The 27,104-nt window shown below is 46.7% G+C and overlaps 1 protein-coding gene across 2 annotated transcripts in view; it reads left to right on the plus strand.

The window, feature by feature from the left end:
* The window catches only part of ESPL1 (extra spindle pole bodies like 1, separase), a 434,914-nt gene that overhangs the window by 367,898 nt on the left and 39,912 nt on the right, over positions 1–27,104 (plus strand). For both annotated transcript variants that reach the window (XM_069230952.1, XM_069230951.1), the window contains exons 28-30: positions 305–420; positions 547–630; positions 1,336–1,500. In XM_069230952.1, the coding sequence (XP_069087053.1) occupies positions 305–420; positions 547–630; positions 1,336–1,500 (365 nt within the window). The remainder of the gene's footprint in view (positions 1–304; positions 421–546; positions 631–1,335; positions 1,501–27,104) is intronic.

Raw genomic sequence — 27,104 nt, forward strand, 5'->3', positions numbered from 1 at the left:
AATTTAGTTAGTACATGAACGTTAGACGTGGCCATATTCACTATGGAATATATTTGAATATTAGATCCGCATTTTAAAGGAAACTACTAGACGGGTTCAAAATGGTTGGGTTCTAGCAACAAAGGGCTGCACTATTGGTACTCGAAATTGACGTTGCGTGATTCTTTTGTAGGTCCTTGTGTCCATATTTTCCTGCATGCTGGCACATACATGGTGACCAGTCAGCGCTACATTGTCTGCCACACCATTGAAAATTTGCCACTGGTAATTTTTGCCCACTTTAATATTTTTGTTATATTTCTAGTATCGTCCTCAGTCTGCGTTCACAAAAGGAGTGAATCCTGACAGCACTTATTATGTCTTGAACCCACACGCCAATCTGCCAGGCACCGAGGAACGCTTCAGGGACTGGTTTCATAGGTTGGTAGGCAGTTATTTGTGTTTCTTAACTTTTCATATTCCCTTCCTTGTATGTTCATTTCTGTTCGAATATGAATCTGCATCAGAGTGGCGTTAAGGCTCTTTAACCTTTCTATAATCTTACAGTGAGTCCAAATGGAGTGGTGTCACTGGGAAGGCTCCCACCCCTGAGCAAGTCCAGGCTGCGTTAACCCAGCACGATCTCTACATGTAAGTTTTGCCCAACTCTAGGACTAATACTAGATACATTTGGGTTGTGCCCATAGACCTGGAAAACGTAAGCCCTGCTGATGAAGTTTTTTTTCTCAACTAGTTACAAGCATCGTAGTCAATTGATTGGAAGTCCAATGGCTAAATTAGCTGGGTAAAAAGGGCATATTTAAGATAAAATAAATGAACCTTGTTTGATAGTCCCCTTGTAGTGCGTGTTTGTGATTCCTCTGTATACTGAAGTTGTAGCATGTGTGAAGTTCAGCTTTGTGTTGCTCATAGGGCCTGCCAGGTCCAGACGTGGGGGGTACACAACTTAGAGAAACTGAAGTATCTGACTTGGATGGCTGTCAAGGTTGCTTTGTTGGAGAGCCTACCCATTTTTTAATTGGTCAGCCTGGTGCATGTGGCGTTATATTAATGAGGTTTGCAAGCCAGTAGTTTAGACTGAAGTACTGAAAGGGTTGTTGTCCAAGTGTTTGTGGTGGGAACGCAAATGTGGCAGATGTTTGTTAAACAGAGGCAGTACAACACCTAGTAAGGTAATATCTAATAAAATATTGAAACATTAGTATGTTGGTGTCGGAGTGTAGTATTTATGACTTTCATCCATAAGGATCTATTTTTTATATATATATATATATATATATATATATATATATATATATATATATATATATATATATAATTCTCTGTTCTTTCCAGCTACGCGGGGCATGGTGCTGGTGCCTACTTCCTTGATGGTCAATCCCTAATAAGACTGGATTGCAGCGCTGTGTCCTTGCTGTTTGGCTGCAGCAGTGCTGCTCTGGCTGTGCGCGGAAAGTTGGAAGGAGCTGGTATTATTCTTAAGTACCTCATGGCTGGATGGTAAGTTCAATCTTTTTGCCTACCATCCATGAACTATGTAGTGAGGCGATTTTGGGAGTAAGAAATTTCCAGGATTAATCAGTCTCAAATTGCCAAACTATAAAAGATTTTCAAATAAACATGCTTAATCTTGCATGCATTTCCAGACCTACATCCTGTGTCTGATATCTGTAACTGCAGACTCCTTACCTTGTGAAATACAAAGGCACCATCACGGATCTCGAAACTTTTGCAATTGCTCCTGCAGTCGGATAGATTTCTAGCTGCAGATTTGAAATTCCACCAGGCGTCAGGTTTGATCCGGAGAATTTTGTGAGCAGTACCGATGTGCGCTTGTCGGGTGGCATTGATCAGCTCTGTGTCAGTCAGCGGCGGTGTCCGGGCCAGATATGATGTTGCGGTCCCTATGCAGGTGCCACTGTGGCACGCTGACATCTGTTCTTTTTCTCTGACAGCAAGCAATGATCCAAAGAAAAATCATTTTCTTGACTGGCTTTATTTGACTTTTTCGAAGATTGTTTTTTTTCTTCAAGTTTTCTACTCCTAGTGCATTGAGAATGTCACTGAGGAAGACCGACTTCAAGCCCTGTGGATCTGGTCATCGGGTGATGTCTGTGATGGATCTGCACCCCGTGTGTCTTTGGTGGAGCGTGACCCCAACCTGAAGTCGTGCTCCGAGTGTCAGGACATGCATCGAAAGGCTTTGAGCGAGCGGTCTCTAAAGCTGATGGCGGCCTGGTGCTTGACTCCGCAAGTCGAGGTATCTGTTGAGAGGATGGTCCCGGGATTGATCAGAGTCACCCCCTTCTGTAGGAAGCTAGGTTGGTGAGTGGTGTGGTGAGCACCTATGGTGTTATCACCTTATACCAGGTCCAGGTATCCACTATTAGTGAAGTGTAGGCAGTGTCTAGGAAGCCAGGGCTCTCTAGATGTAGCTGTGATTGAGCAGCCAAGACTTATCTAGGAGACTTGCAACGCTTATGCAATACCACTATAGTCACACAGCACTTACACACATGAAAGAACCGCAGTGTCGCAAAAATAAAGGTACTTTATTATAGTAACATAAATACTAAAATACTGTATAGGCAATACTCCAACTGGAAGTAAGTAAACACTATTATATACACATTTCAATCAGTAAATGGCATAGAAAGCAATAGGCATTGGTAAAAGCAATAGCAAATAGTGAGGGCCCTAGGGAAGGGCAAAACCATATACTAAAAAAGTGGAATGTGAAAGGCAGTTCCCCACCAAAGGAAGTGGTATCAGGAGAGGGTAGCTGGAGGTACTAGGAACCCCAAGAGGTGAGTGCTAGAGTGACAACCAGCGACCAGGAGTGCAGAGGTAAGTACCTGGTTTTTCCCAAAACCAACAGGAGGACTTTGGAAGAGGATTGTGCAAGACCTGGACAAGACTGGAAGAACCCAAAGGTGGATCCTGACAGAAGGAGGACCTGCAAAGGAACAGGACCAATTCCTGTTCGTGATGGAATATCTGGTTGTGGCAGGCGCCACTACCCACCCTTCTGTGGATGCAGGACCAGGTCGACAGTGGACAAAGGTCAGCAATGCAGCACAGGAGCAGAAGTGGAGTTCCAGGAGTGATGCAAGTGATGCCCCACGTTGACGGTCATGATTCAGTCGGCCAGTGGTACTGGAATCCCACCAACAAGCCTTGGCAAATGCAAGAGTTGAAAAAGAAGGTTTTGCAAAGCTAAAGAGGATCAGCAAAGTCCAGGGGGCTCGACCTAAGGAGAGGAGTCTGAGGTGACCCTCAGCAGCTCAGAGTCGCAAGAAGAGTTGGCCGCTCCCACAGGCGACCCACTGGCAGGAGGCACAGGAGTCGCAGTGAGGCCCACTCAGCACACCTGAAGTGTCGCTGGAGCAGAAGGCAGTAGACTGTGTTGCAGGAAAAAGAGCTGGGGGGGCCGGACCTACACTGAGCCTGAAGAGACCTTGGAGGAGGAACAAACCAGCCTTGGTAGCTGCAAGAGTCACAGTGCACAGGGGAACTGCCCTGCAAGGAGCGGAAACAGCTTACCGTCTCCCAAGTTGGACGGCTAGTAGAGAAGACCGAGGGGACCACTCCAGACCACCACCTGTGATGCAGGATCCACACAGCTCCAGAGGAGAGAAGATCCATGTAGCCGGACATCGTTGCAGTTGGTGGCTGCCGATGCAGGGGAGTGAATTTCTTCACTCCAAGGGAGATTCCGTCTTAATTCTTGTGCAGGCTGAAGACTCAACCCCCTCAGAGGATGCACAGCCAGAGAAATGTTGCAGTTGATCGTAGGAGCCAGAGAAACAATGTTGCAGAGCAGAGTCGTTGCTGTAGTTGCAGATTGTTGGTTGCTGGAGCATCCAGTTGCAGTCCCAGTGGCCAGAAGATGAAGTAAACTAGGCAGAAGAGCCCTGCTGGGATCTTGCACGTCAAATCTTAGGACCCACCCAAGAGCCCAGGAAGGGGATTGGTCACCTATCTGGAGGGGGCTGTGATGTCACCTACCTGACCTGGCATCTCGGATGCTCCCAGGGGCCTCTACCCACCTTGGATTCAAGATGACAGGATCATGTGGCCACCTGAAGGAGCTCTGGGCATCCCCCCCCCCCCCCCCCCCCCCCTAGGGTGGTGATGGACAGGAGACTGGACCAAAGGGAATGGTCACTCCCTTTTGTCCAGTTTCATGCCAGAGCAAGGACCGGGGGTGCCTGGACTGGTGCAAGGCAGCTTATGCATACCAAATGTGCCCTTCAAAGCATACCAGTGGCTACCTCTCCCAAGCCATGTAACCCCTATTTCCAAGGGAGAGGGTGCTACCATCCTCTCCCACGGGAAGTCCTTTGTTCTGCCTTCCTCTACCTGAGCTGGTCAAGCAGCAGGAGGGCTGAAACCTGTCTGAGGGGTGGCAGCAGCGTGGGCTGCCTGGAAAATTGCAGAAGACTGGTAGGAGCAATGCTGGGGGTCATCTAAAGAGCTCCCAGAGTGCCTGGAACCATGCAGCCAATACTGGCAACAGTATTTGGGTATGACTCCGATATGTTTGATACCAAACATGCCCAGATTCGGAGTTACCATTATGTGGCTGGACTCTGGTAGTAACCTGTGTCCAGTACATGGTTAAAATGGCTTCCCTGAACTTACGAAGTCCAGTGTAATGGAGCTGGAGTTAAAAGGGGCACCTCTGCTCATGCAGGGGTTCCTTAACACACAGGTACCTGCACTCTGCCCTCTGGGCTAGGAGGGCCTACCATAAGGGTGACTTACAGTGACCTGGTGCAGTGACCGGAAGTGAAAGGGTGCATGCACCTTTTCATGGAGGCTGCAATGGCAGGCCTACAGACACATTTTGCATGGACTCTCATGGGTGGCACAATACATGCTGCAGCTCATGGGGTACCCCTGGTGCACAATGCTCTGGGTACCTAGGTACCATATACTAGGGACTTATATTGGGGCACCAGTATGCCAATTGTGGGGTGTGCAAAGTCCTAAGCAACCAAATTTAGAGGGAGAGAGCACCATCAATGGTATCCTGGTTAGCAGGATCCCAGTGAAAACGGTGACAGCAGGCAAATAGTGGGGGGAACCATGCCAAAAAGAGGGTACTTTCCTACACGCCCACTCAGTCCTTGGGGTGCACAGATAAGTCGAGGCACAAGAAGAACAGGACCATTGCCTGCCGCCGTCTCCCTGCTCCAGGGTTGCCAGGTTTTCTGAAGCTACACCCCACCCCACAGAGCCTGGTTATCCAAGCCTTTACCTTGGATTGCCTATCCGCACCCCTAGTAGAGAATCCAAAAGGTTGTACACACTTGGGAAGACGATGTTTCTTCCCCCAGCCTTGCATTGTGGTCCATGAACACCACATACTTTGAGTAGTTATTCCCACACGCTGTGAAATACTGTTGCGCAGATGCTGCCACGTGTCCCGGAGGAGGCCTGGGCAGTGCTCTTTTGGACTTTTGCTGATGGTAGAGATGCAGTGAAGTTCAGTCCGTTGCGGACTGGACACAACTGACTCGCTAGGCAAAGCGGTTTCATCAATTAGTGGTCCTGAGGTGCCATGCCTGGCTGCCGATGTCTGGCTTTTCAGAGAATGCCCAGGTTACCTTGATCAACATGGCCTTTGATGGCACCACTCTCTTCAGAGACGAGGCAGATTTTGCACTCAAATTCTTCAAAGATTCTCGAGCTACGGCCAGGTCCTTGGGCCTCCTGGCAGCCCCTTGTCCTCCCCAGTCTGCCTTTCACGTCCTTGGTTCCTACAGAAGGGGCCTCCAACCGTATCCATTCCCAGCCATCCACCATGGCACGCATGTTGCCCAGCCTCTGCACTGCTGAGAGCGTGGGATCAACTGAACTTATGGATCAAGTGCCCAGCTGTCTGGGCAGTCTGCATACAGGTCTTCACAGACAACCCCACTGCCATGTGGTACTGCAACAAGTGGGGTGGGGTTGTGGACACTTTGTCAAGAGTATCTTCACCTCTGGATGTGGCTGGAACAGCAGGGCATATCCCTGGTGGTTCAACATCTGGCAGGCTCTTTGAACGCCAGAGCACACTAATTCGGCCAAAAATGCCTGGTGGATCACGAATGGCGTCTACATCCAGAGGTGGCACAAGAAATTTCAGCAGTGGGGAGAGCCTTGGTTAGATCTGTTTGCCTCAACAGAGAACGCAGTGTCTGCAGTTTTGCGTGTTGGAGCTTCTAAGGCGGCACTTGCTCAGATACTTTTTCTCTTGAGTGGAACTCAGGCCTTCTGTACGCCTTTCCGTCCATACAGTGTTCTCAAGATCAAGAACGACCAGGTCTAAGTAATCTTTGTGGCTCCAAACTGGGCAGAAAGAGTCTGGAGGATCATCTGTCGCAGCAGCAGGGAATGGTTTTGCGTCCGAACCTGTCCATTTGCCGCCTTGTGTGGAGATTGAGTGGCAAAAGTTGAAAGCTCTTGACCTTGTTCCCGAAGTCTGTAAAGTAATCTTGGCAGCCAGGAGTCCCTCCACCAAAACGGTATATGCCTGTCATTGGAACAAATTTGTGGTATGGTGCACAGACCAGTCTGGTGACGCGCCCTTTCTGTCACGCTCTCCAAGGATTTGTTTATCCTTTCCCTGTCTCAGCAGGCCTCTGCAGTGGGCTCTCCTAAAGGTTATTTGTCTACTAGTTCAGCTTTTTTTAGATTGCATGATCAACCTTTTTTAAGTCCCCTATTTGTAAATGGGTTTCTCAAAGTTTTTTGGTATATTTTTCCTCCATTCCCATTCATTATGGCCCAATAGTATTTGAATTTGGTTTTGAGTTGTGTGCTCCTTTCGAGATTCTCCACTATTGTCCTCTCAGGATTTTTTGAAAAGGCTATCCTTGTGGCCATTACATCTGCCAGTAGGATGAGTGAGCTCCAGGTATTGTCATCTGAGCCGCTCTACATTTCCATCTATCCTGACAAAGTGGTGCTTCACACTAGGGCCTCCTTTCTGCCAAAAGTGGTTATACTCTCATGTAGGCCAATCCATCACCTTGCCTACTTTTTACGCACCTCCACATCCTTCTGAGGATGAGGAGAGACCCAACCGCCTGGACCCAAAATGTGCGTTGGTGTTCTACCTCATCGTACAAAAGAGTGCCGGGTAGATGATCAACTGTTTGTCAGTTATGTGGGTACGATAAAAGGTCAGGCAGTGAGGACCGTCTCCAGATGGGGTGTTCTCTTTATTAAGATCTGCTGTGCACTGGCCATAAATCAACCCGCTGAGGATTTTTTGTGCTCATTCTAGCCGAACTAAATGTGTGACCACTGCATTAGCTTGTGGAGTTCTAGTCCTTTACCTCAGTCAAGCGGCAACGTGGGCATTTTTTTACAAGTTTATCAAACACTATTTCCTGGACTGTCAGGTCTGTAGGGACGGACACTTTGCCCGTTCAGCCCTCTAGGACTTTCTGGTTTGAAATTGGTTTACCAAACCACCTCCGGGAATGCTTTTTCTTGGGTATCTACTCAAAGTTAAGGAATCTGCAGTTAGATGTGTCTATCAGATGAACAAGGTATTTACCTTCAGTAACGCCTTATCTGGTAGAGGCAATATCTAGATGCAGATTTCTTACCGACCCACCCATCCTCCCTGCTCTGCAAACTGATTTCTAGGGGCAGGGACTCCCCTTTCAGAGCCTTAGTTTTGAAGCATCAGTAGTCAGTTTTTTTATGGCTCTGACATCGTTAAGCACAGGCCATGTTGCACCCCTTCAAGATATTAGTCAATCTATGTGGTATACTTTTAAGCGCCATTGCTCTGTTAAAACCTCTAATTGGGCTTCCACTGCTGGGCCTTGCCTCAGTTTGCTCCATTTCCGCTGATGGACAGTGCCTTCATGCATTTTCCAATGTGCTGTTGCTCCTCAGTCAGCAACAGTTCTGGCTCCAGTGGCTTAGGTACCAGATTCCTCTGGATCCAGGACAGACTTTAGCTAGGGCTGAAGTTCCCCATGTTGGTTTATACCATAAACAAAGCACAACCTTAGTATGAGATAAACCCCCATGTCCTCTTTGCCCCAGAGAGAGTTGCAATAGGATGGAGTCAGACTCTGTGCTCTTGAGAATATTCCCCACAATGAAGACAGCAATGAGATGTACAGTTTTCTCCCCCGTGATGCTGGCTTATATCTTGACGTACAAAACACCTATGGGTTGGACAGATTACCTGACATGGAACTGAATACACCCTTAGGGGCTGTGGTTGTCTTTAGAGCTGAGGAGGTGCTGGTTGACATTCACTAAAACCTTGACTGAGACCCTAATAGAGGCCTGGCTCAGCCTTTTTAAGACCGTGCTATTGAGGACCTAATTGCTAGATTCCACAGGCCAGCCCTATGTGATTCACCTTTCCTGAAGCAGCATCCCACTTTAGAGATCCTTATTGTTTAGGTGTAAACAAGGAATGCCAATCCAACGTTTTTACCCATTGCACAATTAAATTTAAGAAAATGGACACTGCAGAGGTTTTTTTTTCCCTCCCATTAGCTAGCCTGAGGATCTGATCCTTCAATGCGGTTTGTCTCTTTGCTGACAACCTCCACGCCCTCTCGATCTGGCAAGTGATGTTTTGCCAGCTTTACCAGATAAAAAACAACCAGAATGAATCAAGTTATTGAGATCTGGCCTGCAGACCATTGATGGTTTTCCACAAACTATAGGCATAGGTATTACCAGACACAATGGTTTCATGCGTGGCACCCCATTTTATAGGACTGTCCAAACTTCAATTATGGACATGTCTTGGTGAGGCGCAAATGTTTGAGGACTGATGTTGCTTGCCAAGGTAGTGCTCAAAATCCTATAAGAGGTGGAGAAGGGCTGACTGAATTCCAGTTTATTGCTAGCACCCAGGAAGAAAGGTGGGGGGTTGAGACCAATTTCTAGACCTCATTCTTGAACTTGTTCATCAGGAAGGAAAAGTTTACATTAACTCTTGCTTAGGTTCTGTTGGCCTTGAATCCAGAGGACTGGTTGCTGACCCTAGAGATAGCACATGTACTTTAATTGACTGAACATGTAGGACTTTTAAACGTATCTTGATTTTATAGTGTGATTGGACCACTTCTAACATCAGTCCCTTTATGAAGGTCATATCAGTGGTGTCATATTTATAGAGATCTGGGATACTTATTCCCATACCTCAACAATTGGATACTGAAGGCGGGCTCATGTCGGCTATTGTCAGACAGCATTCACGCAAATTCTGTTACTGTCCAGTCTGAGAGGCTTTCTTATATCTGGGACATTCTGATCTGGTTGCCATGTAGGTGTTCCCACAACTGTAGAGTCCTAGACTTCTGATTGATACTTGAAACCTAGATTCCTCACCTTAAAATAATCCCCAGGAGCCAGACTAGCGACAAATTTTATTTTTTCCCACAGCCGTGTTCCCTTGTGGGTCTAGGTTCTGCAATGGCTCCACGTTTCTTTGGTAGTGACAGAGCAGAGCTGCATATAAACACTAGCCATGCCCAGTTACATCAGTGCTTTCTTTCTGGTCATAGGGCTATTCCAGCGAGTGCTTCACTTACTGTTCCACGACATCCTGTAATTTCAAGTGCAAGCATAGGAAAGTGAAGCAGAGCTCTACCCCGCTCCCAAAGGACGTCACAATGTAAAGTCTCACCTTTTTGAGGTTAGTATCCCTGGAACAGATTCCTCAGTTGGTCCTGACACCCCAAATTTTCCTGGGAGTTAGTCCCCAAATGCAACCCCCCATTCCTCTCAAAAAGAACAGGCAACAATTTGACTTTTACAAAGAGGCCATGCTGCAAATTTTCAGTTTGCTTCCAGCTCCTTTTAGTGATTCTAGAACCACATGGATCTTTATTCAGATTACCACAAGCTGGTCCCCTTCTGACAGCCTTTTAGCCCTCTGTCCCCAAGTCCCCTTCTACCAGCCCGATACCAACTCAGATACAGATTTCCACTGTGGCCATACAATCCATTGGCACTTCCTGCCACTCCAGCGCCACAGTATGATCCAGTATAGATGCACACGTCAGGCACCTCAAGTCAGCAGCATCTCGACTGATCTAGAGCTACAAAATTACAAAAGATCAACCAGCTGTCATGCAGCATTACTCTGACCCTCTGTTCTACAGGGTCGCAACTGACCCAAGTTTTGTCACCAGAAAGCTTTAGTGTGCAGGCTTAGACCAGTAAACTACATCCTAATTAATTTCAAACCATTCCTCTGGATAGAGAATCGATGTTTTTGGCAAACACACATTTTTTCTGATAGTCTGGCACTGTGATCGCAATTTGTATGCTGGGCTGCTACACACATGCCCATTTGGATACAGCCAGTGACATCTTGCCAGTAGTCCAGGAGGATCTTAGTGCTTCTCTTCTTCAGGCAATACATGATTAGCAGGATGTGGCCTATCATTTTATCTGCACAGGTCTGAATACCACAAATTGCCTAGGAAAGGTGATTGGTACCAGCAATGCTTTGAAATGCTTTAAAGACAGCAGTGTGTTCCTTGGGGCTAATGGCCCCTCCCAAACAATTTCTGCATCAGTTCTGGAAGTTTAGATGCTAGCCTAAAGGGCTTGTATATAGACAGCCTTCCCAGCCAGTGGTGCCGCAGACCTCCCTGTCCTTTTAAGGTTGCAGACACGGGTCTGACAAGTAAAATGCAGGCCAGTAAAGGTACCAGTCCTAAAACTCCTTTTCCTCTTCTGCAGTGGCTAACAAGCTACTTTAGTTTGCATTTGGGAGTGCATGCCCAACCAATGGGGTGGCAGAGTTCAACATTTCCTCACAAGTTACAGAACACTCACCTTCAACAGGTGGGTCGTATAAATTATGCAGAAAGGCCATGCACTGCCTTTTCTGATGGATATTTCTAACAGCAGATTCCACACCTTTAGAAAATCACTAGGCTGCAAACTGGATCCAAATGTTTTTAACACTTTATTAAGCAGTGCATAGCATACAGTGGATACCATAAGTAATTTGCAGCAATCATCTTGTATAGAGTTTGACCAAAACATATTAGGAAGAAGCAAACACACAAATAGAGTACTACATTTAAGGTGGAACTCAGTTGGCTGTAGGTGTCAGTCCAGAGTGCTTTCCCAGTACTTTGCAGCTTCCTTCCCCTCCATGCCCTCTGTTCCTTCCCTCAGTACCCACAAAACAAATCCTAGGGGCCCCACACTTTCTATTTCTCTGGCACCAATCCAAATTTGTTTTCCAATCCTCGATTTGTGTGGGTGGCCATATCCAAGGCCCATGCAGTGTTAGCCTTGCCAACCCTTGGTGCGAGCTTCATTCACTCGTGTTGATACCTTGTCCATAAGACCTCCCCTGTAATGGACAAGAGGAGGATTTTCAGATCAAGGGGGACTGTCGGAGCCATTACCTGAGCCATTCTTTGCACTATCTCCCCCAGTAAATCTGTATCTTGAGGCACTCCCAGAGTATGTGGTAGAATGTGCCTTCTTGTCCGCAGCCCTGCACGGAAAGCACAGAAGAATCTGTTCCTATCTTATGGAGTAACACCCTGGAGAATATGACCTGGGCAGGATTCAGAGTTGCATTAACCAGAACCAGACCCGAATCACTATGTCGCACGGGCTCTGGAGGGCCTCCACCCAGTCATCCTCTTCAAGGGCTCCCAGGTACCCCTCCATGCTTCCCTTGGTGTCACCATGGGGGTCAGGGGAGTTATTAACCAGTTTTGTATAGACAGTGGAGATGGCATAATATGCTATGGGCTCTGTGAATAGGCGGTCTTCTTATAGTGTCTACTCTAGCAGTTGTTCCCCTTCATCTGTCTCTTGAGGGTATGACCCAACTGTAGATATTTATCTTTCAGGCTCTGCCATATCATATTCTTGGTGTAAGATCTCAAAGTAACTAGTGCATTCACCCTTCAAATATTCCCAAGGTGCTCTATACCGATCAGGATCCACTTTGAGAATCCCTTTAGGGTACCCGCCTCCTGCAAGAGATTGCTGTTCCACAGTGGGGTTTGTCTCGTACGCTTATCCTTCTATCTTAAGTAATAAGTGGCTTCCCTCCCCTCTCTCAACTGTCTGTGTGTGTGTGTGTGTGTGTTTTCAGGACCCATTCCCATCTGTATAGGACCCCTTCATACCCTTTGTGACCCATTGCTTCTCTATCCATCCGGTAAGCTGTTTCTGCATGGTCTGCAAAGACCCATTCATTCACCACCACCAATTGAGTTGCCCAGTAATACTGAAGTATGTCTGGACCTGCCAGTCTTCAATCATAGACCCCTGGGATCCACAAGTTTTAAACTGTATTGCTTCAGCATGCCGTTAGCTGCTATCCTGCGGCTTCACAGTGACCTCAGAAGTGACGAACAGAGCTGCTCAACAGTCACCTGTGCACCGACACCCTTTCCTTTCTTTGTGCACTGCTGTCAAGTCCCACTGACACCTCTTTCTGTTGAGTTTTTTTTAAGGTGTTTTCAGCAGAAACTAACCAGTGTGCTAGGCAGTTACACCTGTTCCAAAGACCATAGTGTTTAAATGGCGCAACCCGCATGAGTTATGCCTTAAAACTGTACATTTCTAAGCATCAGATGAACTGGAGGGTACGGACCTGTTCTTGCGACAGACTTACCCGAAGACTGACTGCAATGAGGACCTAAGTGGAAACTCAAGAAGGCCAAGTGGGATTTGTCTCCATCCTACCACTCTCAATTTGAGTAGTTGTATGGATGTCAGTGTCACTCTGCCTCACACCTGAACTCCTTCAGAGTAGCCAGTCCACAAATAATCCTGATGCCCCCAAAGATCCGTATTTCACCAGTGACGTTGAAAAAGCATAAGGCATTAAGGGAGGCTGTGTTGCAAATCTTTAGCCCTCTACTGGCTCCAAATAGTGTTCTCTCTAACCTTAAGTGGAGGAAAGTCACTCTTTTTGGCATGGTTACCCCCACTTTTTGCCTGTTTATCAGTGTCTTTAGACTGTCCTCACGCTAACCAGAACCACAGTGAGTGCGCCTTCCCCCTCCAAATTTGGTTGCTTTGGTACCCTTTACACCTCACAATTGGCATACTGGTGTACCCCAATAAGTCCCTAGTATTTGGTACCCAGGGCATTTTACACCAGGGCTCCCCCATGGGCTGCAGCATGTATTATGCCACCCATAGGAGCCCAGGCAAACTGTCTGCAGACCTGCCATTGCAGCCTGCATGAAAAGGTGCCTGCATCCTTTCACTGGTGGGCACTGTAAGTCACCCCTAATGGTAGGCCCTCCTAGACCAGTAGGCAGGGTGCAGGTTCCTGTGTGTGAGGGCACACCTGCATGAGCAGAGGTGCGCCCCTGCGAACTCCAGTTCAAATGCATTGGACTTAGTAAGTGCTGGGTAGCCATTTTACCCATGTAAAGACCACAGGTCACCACTACCTATGGTCCAGCTGCATAATGATAACTCAAACCTAGGTATGTTTGGTATCAAACATGTTGAATCATACCCCAATACTAATGCCAGTATTGGTAGCATGATTCCATGCACTCTGGGGGCTCCTTAGGGGGCCACCCCAGTATTGCTCCTACCAGTCTTTCATGGTTCGCAGGCAGCCTGTGCTGCTGCAGCCCCCTACACCCAGGCAGGTATCTTCCTTCCTGCTGCTTGACCAGCTCAGCAGGGAAAGGCAGAACAAAACATTTCCTGTGGCAGAGGGAGGCAACACCCTCTCTCTTGGAAATAAGTGTTACAAGGTTGGGGAGGGGTAGCCTCCCCCAAGCCACCTCGTTGCATAAACCATTTTGCACCAGTCCAGGGACCCCCGTCCCTGCTCTGGTGTAACACTGGACAAAGGAAAGGGGAGTGACCACTCCCCTGTCCATCACCACCCCACAGGTGGTGACCAGCGCTCCTCCAGGTGGACACTTGATTCTGCCATCTTGACAACAAGATGTGCAGAGCCCCCCTGGGAGCATCTGACTGGCCAGGTCAGGCAGGGGACGTCAGTGACCCCCCACTGGAAGGTGGTCACGGTGCAAAGTGACCAAACCACATTTTAGGTCCATTTAGGGGACTTCTTTGTGGGTGGGCCCCGAGATTCGGCGTGCAAGACTCCACCAGGACTCCTCTGCATTGACCTCTTCTGCTCCTGGCCACCGGAACTGCAACTGGACACTTCAGGAATCAACAAGACTGCAACTCCCGAGACGACCTTGCCTTGCAACATTGTTTCCCTGGCTCCTTCCAGCAACTGCAACCTTTCCACGGCTGTGTATCCTCTGGGGTCAGCAAGACTTCAGCTGCAGCAAGAAGGAATCTCCCTTGGATTGAAGGAGTCACTCCCCGGCATCTGCAGGCAACGACATCTGTCTGCGTGGATCTGCTCTTCTCTGGAACTGCGTAGCTCCTGCAACACAGGTGGTGGGTCTGAGTGGTCCCCTTGGTCCTCTCTGCCTTCTGTCCAACTTGGGAGATGGTGGCCCATTGCCTCTCCTTGCTGGAAAGTACCCCTGTGCACCACAACTCTTGCAGCAATCAAGGCTTGTTGACTCCTGCTCCTAGGGATCTTCAGGCAGTATGTTGCCCCGGCCTCCAGCACTTCCTCCTTTCAAGGACAGTCTCTCCTCTGCTGCTTCAGCGACCTGGGACTCCTCTCCAGGTGTGCTGACTGTGCCTCACTGCGGCTAACTGTGCCTGCTGCCATTGGGTGGCCTGTGGGGGCTGCAACTGCTTCTGCTGGCTCTCCTGACTGATGAGGGGTCAGCCCTGACTCTCCTTCAAGGGAAGAGTCCCCTGGACCTTGCTGGTCCTCTTAAGCCTTGCAACTCTACTTTTGCTTCAACTTGCATTTTCCAAGGCTTGTTGGTGATCCTCCTAACCACTAACTGACTGTAGACCGACGTTGGACATCACCTGAACGACTCAAACGACTTCCCTGAAGCTCCTGTACTCCACAGCTGATTTGAGTGATTGCCTCTGAGCTAATCATCCTCGACCAAGGTCAGGTTACAAGCTCATATTGATGCTTCCAGTCCCTATACGCTCAGATTGCGACAAAACCCTGATTCTAGCCAGATAGCTGCCCTCTGGTGCTCCACAACTTTTTTTGGGGTTCCGACTATTCAAAATTATTCATGCCTTTCTAACACCCCCCACTAGATAGTTTACTGGCATTTGATTGCCTTTCCAGGGTACTCCAGAAGTTTGTCATAAGACAACTCCAGGGCCTCCAACCCAACAGCAGGCACTCTGGTCTTTTCTGGGTCTGGCAAGAGATTCAAGCAGACACTGTTTGGACCATAAAAACCAGTTTAGTTTGCCCTTAGTGCCACATGTACTCCCTGTGGGTGGCAAGATTCAACATTTCCTTAGAAGGTGGCAAAATAGAAGATGTAACAGATGGGTCAATCCAATCGTTCAGTTGGGCTATGACCTGCATTTCTTTCCTATGTCCTGCTGAATCTCCTGCCCATGTCTGAGTGACTTTCAGAAGAGCACCTGGCTATTTTGTAGCAGGAAGGGCAAACTCCTCTGGCCCAAGGGGCAATACAGAGGTTTCAGATTTGGAAATATGGACTGGCAGTTCCCACTATTTCTGGAGCCAAAAAAGGACATAGGCCTTAGTCCCATTTTAGATCTCAGCCCTCTAAATGGATTTCCATAGAATGACCGATTCTGGATGCTCACTCTTGTCCAGGTTTTATCTGCCCTGGATCGAGGCAAATGGATGGTGGCCTAGGACTTGCAGGACGCCTTCTTTCATGTTTCCGTCTTGCAGTTCCACACTTGTAAACTCAAGTTCAGTTTGGGCCAGGAGCACTTCAGTTTGCTGTAGTCTCTTTTGGCCTCACCAGTGCCCTCAGCTGTTCACAAAAGTAATGGTGGTGGTTGTGGCATACATTCAAACCCTGGGGATGCTAGTTTTCCCGCTACCTCAATGACTGACTTTTGAAAGCAGACTTGCCACAGACCGTCGTAGACCACTTCTAGAAGGTGCCAACCCTCTTAGCATTCCTGAGGTTCACCATCAATGTGTGCAAGTTACATCAGACTCCTTTGCAGAAGCTCACTTTCATTGGAACCAACGTGGATATGGTGCAATACACTGTTTTCCCTTCGGTGCAGGTTTAGCACATTTGGGCTAGGATTCTGATGTTTAAGCATTGGTCTTGGATATCAGTAAGTGGCTATGAGGCTTCTTAGTCTTTGTCCTCCAGCTCCTCGAAGCTGGCAGTTGGCATATACAGGCTTTACAGTGAGATCTGAAGTTACAGTGGGCTCTGCACCAAGGGAACCTGGCTCATTCCATCCACATTTAAGAGGAGGAGTTGTGGCTATTTGACTGCAGTTGTACTAGTGGCAGCCCTCTCGCCCCAATCCACCCAGAACTTATGGTGGTGACAGATGCGTCTCTGCTGGGGTGGGGATGTCACCTGGGAGAGTTGGAGCTCCAATGACTGGCAGAAACCAAACTCCACCTCTGTCTGTTGGTGTTCTAGTACATAGGTCTGGTGTTGAGGGCCCTCCTTCCATCCATTAAAAGAAGGCTGTTACATGTCCTCACGGATGACACTGCCATCATATGGTACTGCAACAAGTGAAGAAGGAGGGGGGAGGTGTTATTTGTCCTATGTCGGTAGGCTGTTTTCCTCATGAGTAGTCTGGACTGTTGGGCCATTTCCCTGGTTGTGAACCACCTGGTAGGATCTGTGAATGTCTGGGTGGACAAGCTCATCTGACTGTACCTGGCAGATCACAAATGGAGAGGTAGCACAGGGCATCTTCCAAAATGGGGAGAACCCTGGCTGTATCTTTTCTCCACAATTGCAGTGTCAACACTTTTGCATGTTGAAGTTTCCAAGAAGGCTCTCTCTGAGACTCCTTCTAGTTACTGGAACACAAGTCCTGAAAGCCTTCACAGACACTGCTTCTGCTGCCCCAAGTTCTGAAAAAGATCAGGAATGACGAAGTCACACTCATCTTAGTAGCTCAGAATTACGACAGGAGGGTGTGGTACCTGGCACTTCTGGGCTTGAGCATCTGTCATCTGATCAGGCTTTCTCTTCCGGAGGTTTTCTTTTGCAGCAGCAGGGCAAGGTTCTGAACATGTGTTAACTCAATCTCCATGCTTGGAAATTGAGCAGCAACAATTGACTGCCTTAGTTCTACCACCCTAAATTGTGGATGTCATGCTTGCTGCACAGCGTTCCTCGTCACAGTCCAACTGTGCCTATCAATGGGACAAACTTGTGGCCTGGTGTGGTGTCCACAATAGCAACCAGGGACTAGCCAAACTGTAAGATGACCTATTTGTGTTATCTGTGACCCAGCAAGGCCTTCCAATGGGGTCTATTAAAAGTTGTCAACCCTTACAGCCTTTTGCATTTACTGGACCTGTAATCCTTGTTAAACTCACCTGTTGTGGTGGGATTTGGAAAGGGTCTAACGCATGTTCTCAAAGCCTCAGTGTAATCAGTTTGGTCCTGACCTTCCTCCTGTGTACGTTTGTCATGCGAGTGAGGTTCAAGCTTTCTTTGTGCAATTACTGTACACCACCTTTTTCTAGGCAAACTGGTGTTTGAGATCAGTTGTAGCCTTTTGCCAAACATAGTGACTCCTTTACATGTTTGGTAGTTTTTCACCCTCTTAACCTTCTTTGCTTCACCTCACTTTACGAAAGAGGAGTGCCCATTGATTTTGATCCCTTGAGGTTTTAGATTGATCACAATAAAGAATATTGGGCAGACTATCAGCTTTTTGTGGTATTCTCTGGGTCAAAAAAGGTAAGATGGTGCAGAAAAGGGTTTAAGGTGGATAGCTTTCTGCATTAAGATCTGCAAAGCACTGGCCAAGAAGCAGCCCCTGGTAGTAATGTGGTCTCATTCTACAAGGGCAAAGTCTGCTACCACAGTGTTGGCAATGTGGTACCAGTTCTGTGCATCTGTAATAAACTTGGGGTGGGGTCCAGTTGCCTGCGGTTTAACCCCTGATAAGTGTAGGACTGATTCAAGCCAACACAATAGCCTGTGAATTTGAAATGAAAATTAGGGTCTGACAGAAATAAAAGGTCATTGTCATTAGGTAAAGCATTGATTAGGAGCAGGTACTTGCGGGAGCCAAATAACTTTAAAAAAATCCTAAGGGCCTGTGCAAAGAAACTGAGCAATCAGTCCTTTGCAGAAAAGGAACAGAGTAACAAAACTCAAATGAATGACAAGATGTAGAAAAAGAACAGAGTAAAAAAAAAAATGTGAATGAAAAGAATATATATATATATATATATATATATATATATATATATATATATATATATATATATATATATATATATATATATATATATATATATATATATATAATTTTCAATGGCTTGTTGTGTAGCTGCAGATACACATGCTACGCATATCGATTCAGACATCTAGTGTTACAAGTTGTTATTCTTCGAAGAAGTCTTTGAGTCACGGGATCGAGTGACTCCTCCTCTCGGTTCCATTGCGCATGGTCATCGACTCCATTGTTAGATTGTTTTCTTTCCGCCGTCGGGTTCGGACGTGTTTCCTCTCGCTCCGAGATTTCGATTCGGAAAACTTTAGAAAACCTTTCCTTTCGTCAGTATTGTCTCAATGGCGTTCTCCATCTAGCATCGAACCGGTAGTACCGTCAGAAAATCACTTTGTTCGCCCTTCGGGGCGCATGCGCCCAACTCAGGCCGACTGCATGGAGACCCTGATGGATCAGACTCCATTCCGATTCTGCCATCTGTGCCACACCAAGTACCCATACACAGACCAGCATTTGGTTTGCAACCTGTGCCTTTCTCCAGCCCTTCGGGGGGAAAACTGTGAGGCCTGTCAATCGTTTAGATAAAAAAAGACTCTTAGAACCCGAAGAGCAAGAAGACTGGAAATGGTGTTGAAGAGCAGTAAACATCTCGACGTCACCAAAGAGGAGCAGGCGCAAACAGCAGTCTCTATCCAAGACACAGACTCCGAGCAGGAATCCGAAGACGGCAGACCCATCACAGCTGGCCAGCATGTGAGTACGTCTGCCCCTGCACCCCCACACAAGAAACATCTTAAGACCTTGGGTACACCACTGTCGGAAGGCCATGGTTCGGCCCAAAAAAAGACTGTGTGTGACCGACCTCCGGGCTCGGCACCGAAATAGGCCACACCTACGACTACTTTGGAGTTGACTAAAACTATAAAGGGCTCCATTTCGGACTCCAGGAAGAAACACCAAGTTTTGGAGTCGAAAATTAGAAAGGCAGTTTCGGAGCCGAGACCTTCCACAACATTTTCGATACCGAAAAAGCAACAAATTACGGAACCAAAAAAGACATCGTATACAGAGGAGCAAGGACTTTCCAAAAAATTAAGAGAGCGCCATAAAACCTCTGAGGAAGAGCCAGACATTGAGCCCATTCTACAAGTTATGGATGAGAGGCAATCTAGGATACACATCCATAAAGAGACTGGGAATATTATTACAGCACCTCCTCTAAAGAGAAAGCTGGCATTCCAAGAAGAACTGGACAGTGCACAGCGCCCAACTAAAGTGCAAAAGCAAAAAGAGAAGCTAGTACCTCCTCAGTCTTCTCCTCCTCATTCTCCACACCTATCTACCTCTCCTCACACCAGCCCTCCACCAATGCCTTCTCCAACACATTCTTTCTATTCGCAAGAAAACATTGTAGATCCATGGGACCTTTATGATCCTGATCCCATCCCAGATACCTACCCATCCAAACCATCGCCACCTGAAGATACAACAGTATACAATCCGGTCATAGCCAGGGCTGCAGCTTACCATGGGGTGACAATGCACACTGAACCATTGGAGGAAGGTTTTTTGTTTAACACATTATCCTCAACACATTCTAGGTACCAATGCCTCCCAATGTTACCAGGCATGGTAAAACATGCATGCCAAATTTTTAATGAGCCTGTGAAATCCAGAATAATCACACCTAGAATAGAAAAGAAATATAAGCCTGCACCCACTGACCCAGATTATATTACCCATCAGGTGCCTCCTGATTCAGTAGTAGTTAGTGCTGCACGAAAGAGGGCAAATAGCCAGTCTTCAGGAGATGCACCCCCACCTGATAAAGAGAGCAGGAAATTTGACACTGCAGGGAAAAGAGTTGCATTCCAAGCGGAAATCAATGGAGAATAGCTAATTCTCAAGCACTACTAGCCCGTTATGATAGAGCTCATTGGGATGAGATGCAGGATATCATACAGCATCTCCCAAAAGAATACCAGAAGCGGGCACAACAAGTAGTAGAGGAAGTGCAAGCCATCAGTAACAATCAGATAAGGTCTGCCCCTGATGCGGCTGATACAGCTGCAAGGAGTGTGAACACAGCCATTACTGTCAGACATGCATGGCTGTGTTAAAAATGCCTTTTGATAAAAAAACACCTCTTTGGCCCAGAAGTGGACACTACAATAGAGAAATTGCGAAAAGACTCTGATACAGCAAAGGCAATGGGTGCTCTGTATACTACACCTTATAGGGGGTCATTTCGTAAGCCTCAGGTTCGAGGAGGTTTTAGAGCACAGTCCTCTGCGCCTTCTACCTCACAAACAAAACAACAATATCAAACCCAATACCAGCGAGGTGGGTTTAGAGGAACATACAGAGGCCAATACTCTAGAAATAGAGGTAAATTCCAAACCTCTAAACAACCATCAACACAACCAAAGCAGTGACTTCCTTCCCTCCCACTCCGCACATCTCCTGTGGGGGGGAAGACAACAGCAGTTCCACTCACATTGGCAAAATATTACTACAGACAACTGGGTATTATCAATTATCCGCAATGGCTATTGCCTAGAATTGATAAACACTCCTCCAAATAGTCCACCAAGATATCACAAATTCTCCCCTGAGCATACGGTTCTGTTACAACAAGAGGTTAAATCTCTACTACTCAAACAGGAAATAGAATTAGAATTAGTTCCACAGTCTCAACAGGGAACAGGAGTATACTCACTATTCTTTCTAATTCCCAAAAATGATGGCCTCCTCAGGCCAATATTCGACCTCAGACCCCTCAATTTTTACATCCTATCAGAACATTCTCACATGCTAACTCTGCAAGATGTTATTCCCCCTGCTACAAAAACAAGATTTTATGACTGCCCTAGACATCAAAGATGCGTATTTCCACACACCCATCCACCCAGCTCACAGAAAATACCTCAGGTTTGTCATATAAGGAAAACACTACCAGTTCAAAGTGTTACCTTTCAGCATAACCGCTCCGAGGGTGTTCACAAAGTGCTTAGCAGTAGTAGTAGCAGCATACTTAAGAAGACAACACATCCATGTCTTTCCATATCTAGATGATTGGCTAATAAAATCAAACAATCGTACACAATGCCAAAAACATACACGTTACATGATAGAAACTCTGCACACACTAGGATTTTCTATAAACTACCAAAAGTCACACCTTCAACCAGCACAAGTACCACTGTATTTGGGTGCTATCCTAAATGCTCAACTAGCTCTAGCTTATCCAAATACACAAAGGATACAGGCTTTTTCACAATCTAATTTAACTTGTACAACCAAATCAACAATACACTGTAAGATTTGTCATGAAGATCTTAGGAATGATGGCACCTTGCATAGCAATAGTCTCACATGCAAGATTAAACATGAGGCCCTTAAAACAGTGCCTTGCACAACAATGGTCACAGGCACACGGTCAACTTGAAGATCTAGTGTTCATAGAACGTCAAACACATATGTCCCTTCAATGGTGGAATCGCAGCAATTTAATAAAGGGGCGGTCGTTTCAAGACCCTGTGCCTCAGACCATAATCACAACAGATGCATCAATGATTGGTTGAGGAGCTCACCTAAACAATCACAATATTCAAGGGCAATGGGATGTCAAACAGAAACAGCTACACACAAACCATTTAGAGTTATTAGCTCTGTGCCTGGCCCTATAAGCATTTCAACCTCTTCTCAAATGGAAGATTGTTCTTATAAAGACAGACAACATGACAACTATGTATTATCTCAACAAACAGGGAGGGACACATTCATCTCAACTGTCCCTTCTAGCCCGAACAATTTGGAAATAGGTGAATTTGATTGTGAATTACCTAATAGCACAGTACATTCCAGGGATAGACAGTCAGTTGGCAGATGTCCTCAGCAGAAATCGCCAGCAAACACACAAAGGGAGATTCACCCCCAAGTACTTCAAAAGTACTTTCAAAAGTGGGGAACACCAGACATAGATCTATTAGCAACAAGCGAAAACACAAAATGCCAAAACTTTGCATCCAGACACCCACATTCCCTATCCAGGGGATCAATTGGTCAGGGATATTTGCTTACGCTTTTCCCCCTCTCCCACTCCTTCCATTTCTGGTCAACAAGTTGCGTCAAACATCACTCAGCATGATACTTATAAGCACCAACATGGGCATGTCAACCTTGGTACATGACACTACTAGACCTATCTGTAGTACCTCACTCCAAACTCCCAAACAGACCAGATTTGTTAACACAAACAAAGGTCAAATCAGGCATCCAAACCCCAATGCCTCAATCTAGCGATTTGGCTCTGAGGTCATAGAATTTGGATACTTAAAACTCCCATCTGAATGTATTGAAGTCATTAAACAAGCATGAAAACCCACTACTAGACAGTGCTCCGCAAACAAGTGGAAAAGATTTGTGTACTATTGTCAATCTAAAACCATAGACCCACTTGCATCATCAATACAAGATATTGTATGTTACTTCATTTATAAAAGTCAAATTTGGCTTTTTCCTCCAAAAAATATATCTTACTGCAATATTTGCATATTTACCAACTATTCAACATAGTTATTTATTCAGAGTTCCTGTTATTAAAGCCTTTATGAAAGGGTTAAAACGCACCATTCCGCCAAGAACACCACCAGTTCCATCATGAAATTTAAATATAGTACTTACAAGACTTATGGGACCACTTTTTGAACCCATGCACTCTTGCCAAATTCAATTTCTAACATGGAAAGTTGCCTTCCTTGTGGCTATTACTTCTTTAAGAAGAGTTAGTGAAATACAAGCTTTCACTCTAAAATAACCTTTTTTCCAAGTACACAAACATAAGGTTGTACTAAGAACAAATCCAAAATGTCTACCAAAAGAAGTACCTCCTTTTCACATCAATCAAACAGTGGAGTTGCCAGTCTTCTTTCCACAGCCAGATTCTGTGGCAGGAAGAGCTCTTCATACCCTAGATCTTAAAAGAGCTCTTATGTATTACATAGACAGAACTAAACAGTTTAGGAAAACAAAACACATTTTTGTAGCTTTCCATCAACCACATACTGGCAATTCTATATCAAAACAAGGTTTAGCAAGATGGATTGTTAGATGTATACAAACAGGTTAGATCAAAACAAAAAGACAACTTTTTGTCACTCCTAAAGCACATTCTACAAGAAAGATAGGTGCAACAATGGTCTTTTTAGGAAACATACCAATGGCTGATATATGTAAAGCAGCTACATGGTCAACCCCTCGTACATTTACTAAACACTAATGTGTTGATGATTTCTCACAACAAGCCACTGTAGGACAGACTTTCCTAAGAACATTATTCCAAACAACTTCAACTCCTACAGGCTAGCCACCGCTGTTTTGTAGTCTATGCATAGCATGTGTATCTGCAGCTACACATGCCATTGAACGGAAAATGTCACTTACCCAGTGTACATCTGTTTGTGGCATGTTGTGCTGCAGATTCACACGCACCCTCCCTTCTCCCCGGAAGCCTGTAGTCGTTTAAGTTAAAACATTTGTACATATGTATATACATTTACATTTGCATGGACATCTCGTTTCTCTTATATACTTTCACTCCTTTCTCCACCCTCTGCGGGAAAACCATCTAACAATGGAGTCGATGACCATGCGCAATGGAACCGAGAGGAGGAGTCACTCGATCCCGTGACTCTAAAAGACTTCTTCGAAGAAAAACAACTTGTAACACTCCGAGCCCTACACTAGATGTCGGAATCGATATGCATAGCATGTGAATCTGCAGTACAACATGCCACGAACAGATGTACACAGGGTAAGTGACATTTTTTATATATATATATATATATATCAAAATGAAACAGCAGGGCTATTCAAGTAAATGCACAGGGAATACCCTACACAACTAATTGTTTTGTGGTAGTTAACCTTAGTCAAAAACACCAGGCATAAACAAACTGATGCCACAGGGACAGAAGAACGTGGGCAAACCTCTAAGATTGCCAATTAAGTTATAACCAAGGGCAAGCATCTGTGTGGCTGATAAATTAATGAAATTAAACTTACTTAAAAAATCTGGTAAGTGAAAAGGGATTTTGAAAACCGGTATTTGAAAACACCACAGCAATCATCTGTGTGCAGGCATAGGGGATACATCCAGAAAAACGTGCTCATGCAGGAGTTGTGTTCATCTTAAGATGGCTGTCGCATCAATAGTGTGCAGAGGGGACTCCATAGGAAAGGAATAGTGCATAGACTTGCAGCGTTGTGGGGGGCAATAATCGTGATGGCACTGGGAGCTGGAATGATTGGACAAACAACTATCTGATAGGGACTTCAAGCTGCAGATTCCTTACCTTTGAATTCTCCCCAGGCATCAGACTGGTTTTGGAAGATTTTCATGAGCAGTACCACAGTGCTGCTCCAAAGAGAGCTAGCCCTAGTTGTTTTTTGACTGTGTGTTTTTTTTAATACACTTGTCAAGCTTTTTTCAAGAACTTTTCTCCTGGTGTATTGAGGGATGTCTTCTAGGAAGACTGGTTTCAAGCCCTGCGGATCCTGGTGACGAAGGATGTCTGTGACAGACGTGCACCTTTTGTGTTTGTGGTTGAGGGAGCAGGACCATGACCTGAAGTCGTGCTCAGAGTGCCGGGCCATGCATCCAAAGGCTTTGCAGGAGCGCTCCCTATAGCTGATGGTGGCCCAGCACGCAACTCCACATAGGTCGAGGTCTCGATTGAGAGGAAGGTCCCGGGACCAGTCGTGGAGTCTGAAGTCATTGTCATCCCATTCGAAGTTCTCGGGTGATCCGGTAAGTCAAGGCACAAGAAAAAAAATCTGAGATGTCAAAGCGCTCTTTGACTTCTCCTCGTCTGTCGCAATGAGCGAGCATCGGCTTTCAGGGCCTTGTTCTGTGGAACCTGTGGCTGGGCCAACACTGTGCCTTCACTATTTTCCGGGAGCCGAAGCGACCCCTGCCAAACTTAAAGAATATTTGGGAAGTCTGACTATGCCAGGACACCTTTGGGCCCCGCGGTGTCGGAGGGGGCGCCTTCGGGTTCCACACCGGCGGCTGTGGCCCTGGTGCTGAGGGACTTCCAGGGATGGAGTCCTGGATTTGGACTGGCGCCGTTGCTACTACCTCGACCGTCCTTGACACCGGTCCTAACGCTGATGGTCTCAGCTCCCATCCGCAGCGCCGTTCCCATTGTAATACCCATCCCCAATATGGAGCTCGATGGGTATCACCCGACTCCAGCATTAGCTTTGCCTCCTTCCGTTGATCCTGAGCCCTATCTCTCTGGGCTAGACTTTGGGGAAGACTGAGGGGGGTCGCTGAACCCTTTAGAATACCAGTCTTACTAGAGTGAAGCTGAACCCTTTAGAATACCAGTCTTACTAGAGTGAAATGGAATGGCGTGAGGGCTTGGGTGAAGCCAGCCAACTGAACACATTTCCAGACACTGGCCTGCTTTCTCCCCCTTCTGTGGCTACAGAGAAGTGAGCTATGGTGGTGAGGAGGGTGGCTGAGGTTCTGGACCTTCAACTGCCCTGCGTGGCCTTCAAGACTAATCTCTTGACATAGGTGCTGCAACCAGGGGCTTCTATCTTATAACTCCTGCTCCTGTTCAGTGATGCACTCAATGACATCCTTCTGGGTACCTGGTCCAAACCCAACACAGGGGCTCCTGTGAACAGGACGATTGCCAGCTGCCATCGCCCGCACCTGGGGACCCCTAGGAGCTTGATGGTCCAAGCTTCTACTCCCCAAGGCATGTTCCCTACCACTAACCTGGATAGTGAATCCACAGGGTTTGATTTATTTGGGAAGATGTTTTCTTCAACCAGCCTGGCTTTGCAGTGAGTGAAAACAGCATGTCTTTTGAGCTGTTATTCACACATGGTGTCTGATACAGTTGCACAAGTGCTGCCATAGGTCCCAGAGGAGGCCTGGGCTGTACTCTGGCTGTTGCCAATGGGAGAGATGCAGCAAAGTTCAGAATTCATTGTGCGCTTGACACGACCGACTAGCTAGGGAGGGCATTTTTCACGATAGTGGCCCTAAGGCACGACGCTTGACTGAGAATGTCGGGCTTTTTGGGGGATCTTAAGGCTTCTTTGATAAGCATGCCCTTGTATGGCACCCCTGCCATCTCTCACCTCCAGGCTATGGTGAACTTCCTGCATTAGTTGGGGTTTACTATAAATGTGCCAAAGTCACACCTGACTCCCTCTCAGATGCTCCCTTTCATCGAAGCTGCTCTGGACACGCTGCTTGGGAGGATATACTCGAAACTGCACTGAGTCCGGAATATTCAGGCTATGATACTGATGTTTCAGCCACTGCCATGGATTTTAGAGAGAATGACTCTAAAGCTGACTCTGAAGCTGCTGGGCCTCATGGCCTCTTGCATCTTGCATCCTGCTGGTGACACGTGCCAGATGACCTATACGGGCTCTGCAGTGGATCCTGGAGTTCCAGTGGGTGCAACATCAGGGGAATCTCTCCAACATGGTCCAGATCTCGGAGGCAACTTTGAAAGATCTGCAGATGTGGTTAACAAACCTCGATTGGGTCAGAGGCAGATCCCTATCTTTCTCCAACCAGGTTTGACTGTAGTGACAGATGTCACTCATGGGATGGGGTTGGCCATATGGGAGAGGTGGAGAACAGAGGAATCTGGTCTCTGGCAGAAACGGGACTCCATCAGCATGCTGGAGCTTCATGTGCTCTGGCTGGCATAGTAAGCCTTTCTCTCTCTTTCAAGGGGAAAGATGGTACAGGTGTTTACGGACAACACCACTGCAATGTAGTACTGCAACGAGCAGTGCAGGGT

Source organism: Pleurodeles waltl, chromosome 4_2 (assembly GCF_031143425.1).
Source record: "Pleurodeles waltl isolate 20211129_DDA chromosome 4_2, aPleWal1.hap1.20221129, whole genome shotgun sequence".
NCBI lineage: Eukaryota > Metazoa > Chordata > Amphibia > Caudata > Salamandridae > Pleurodeles > Pleurodeles waltl.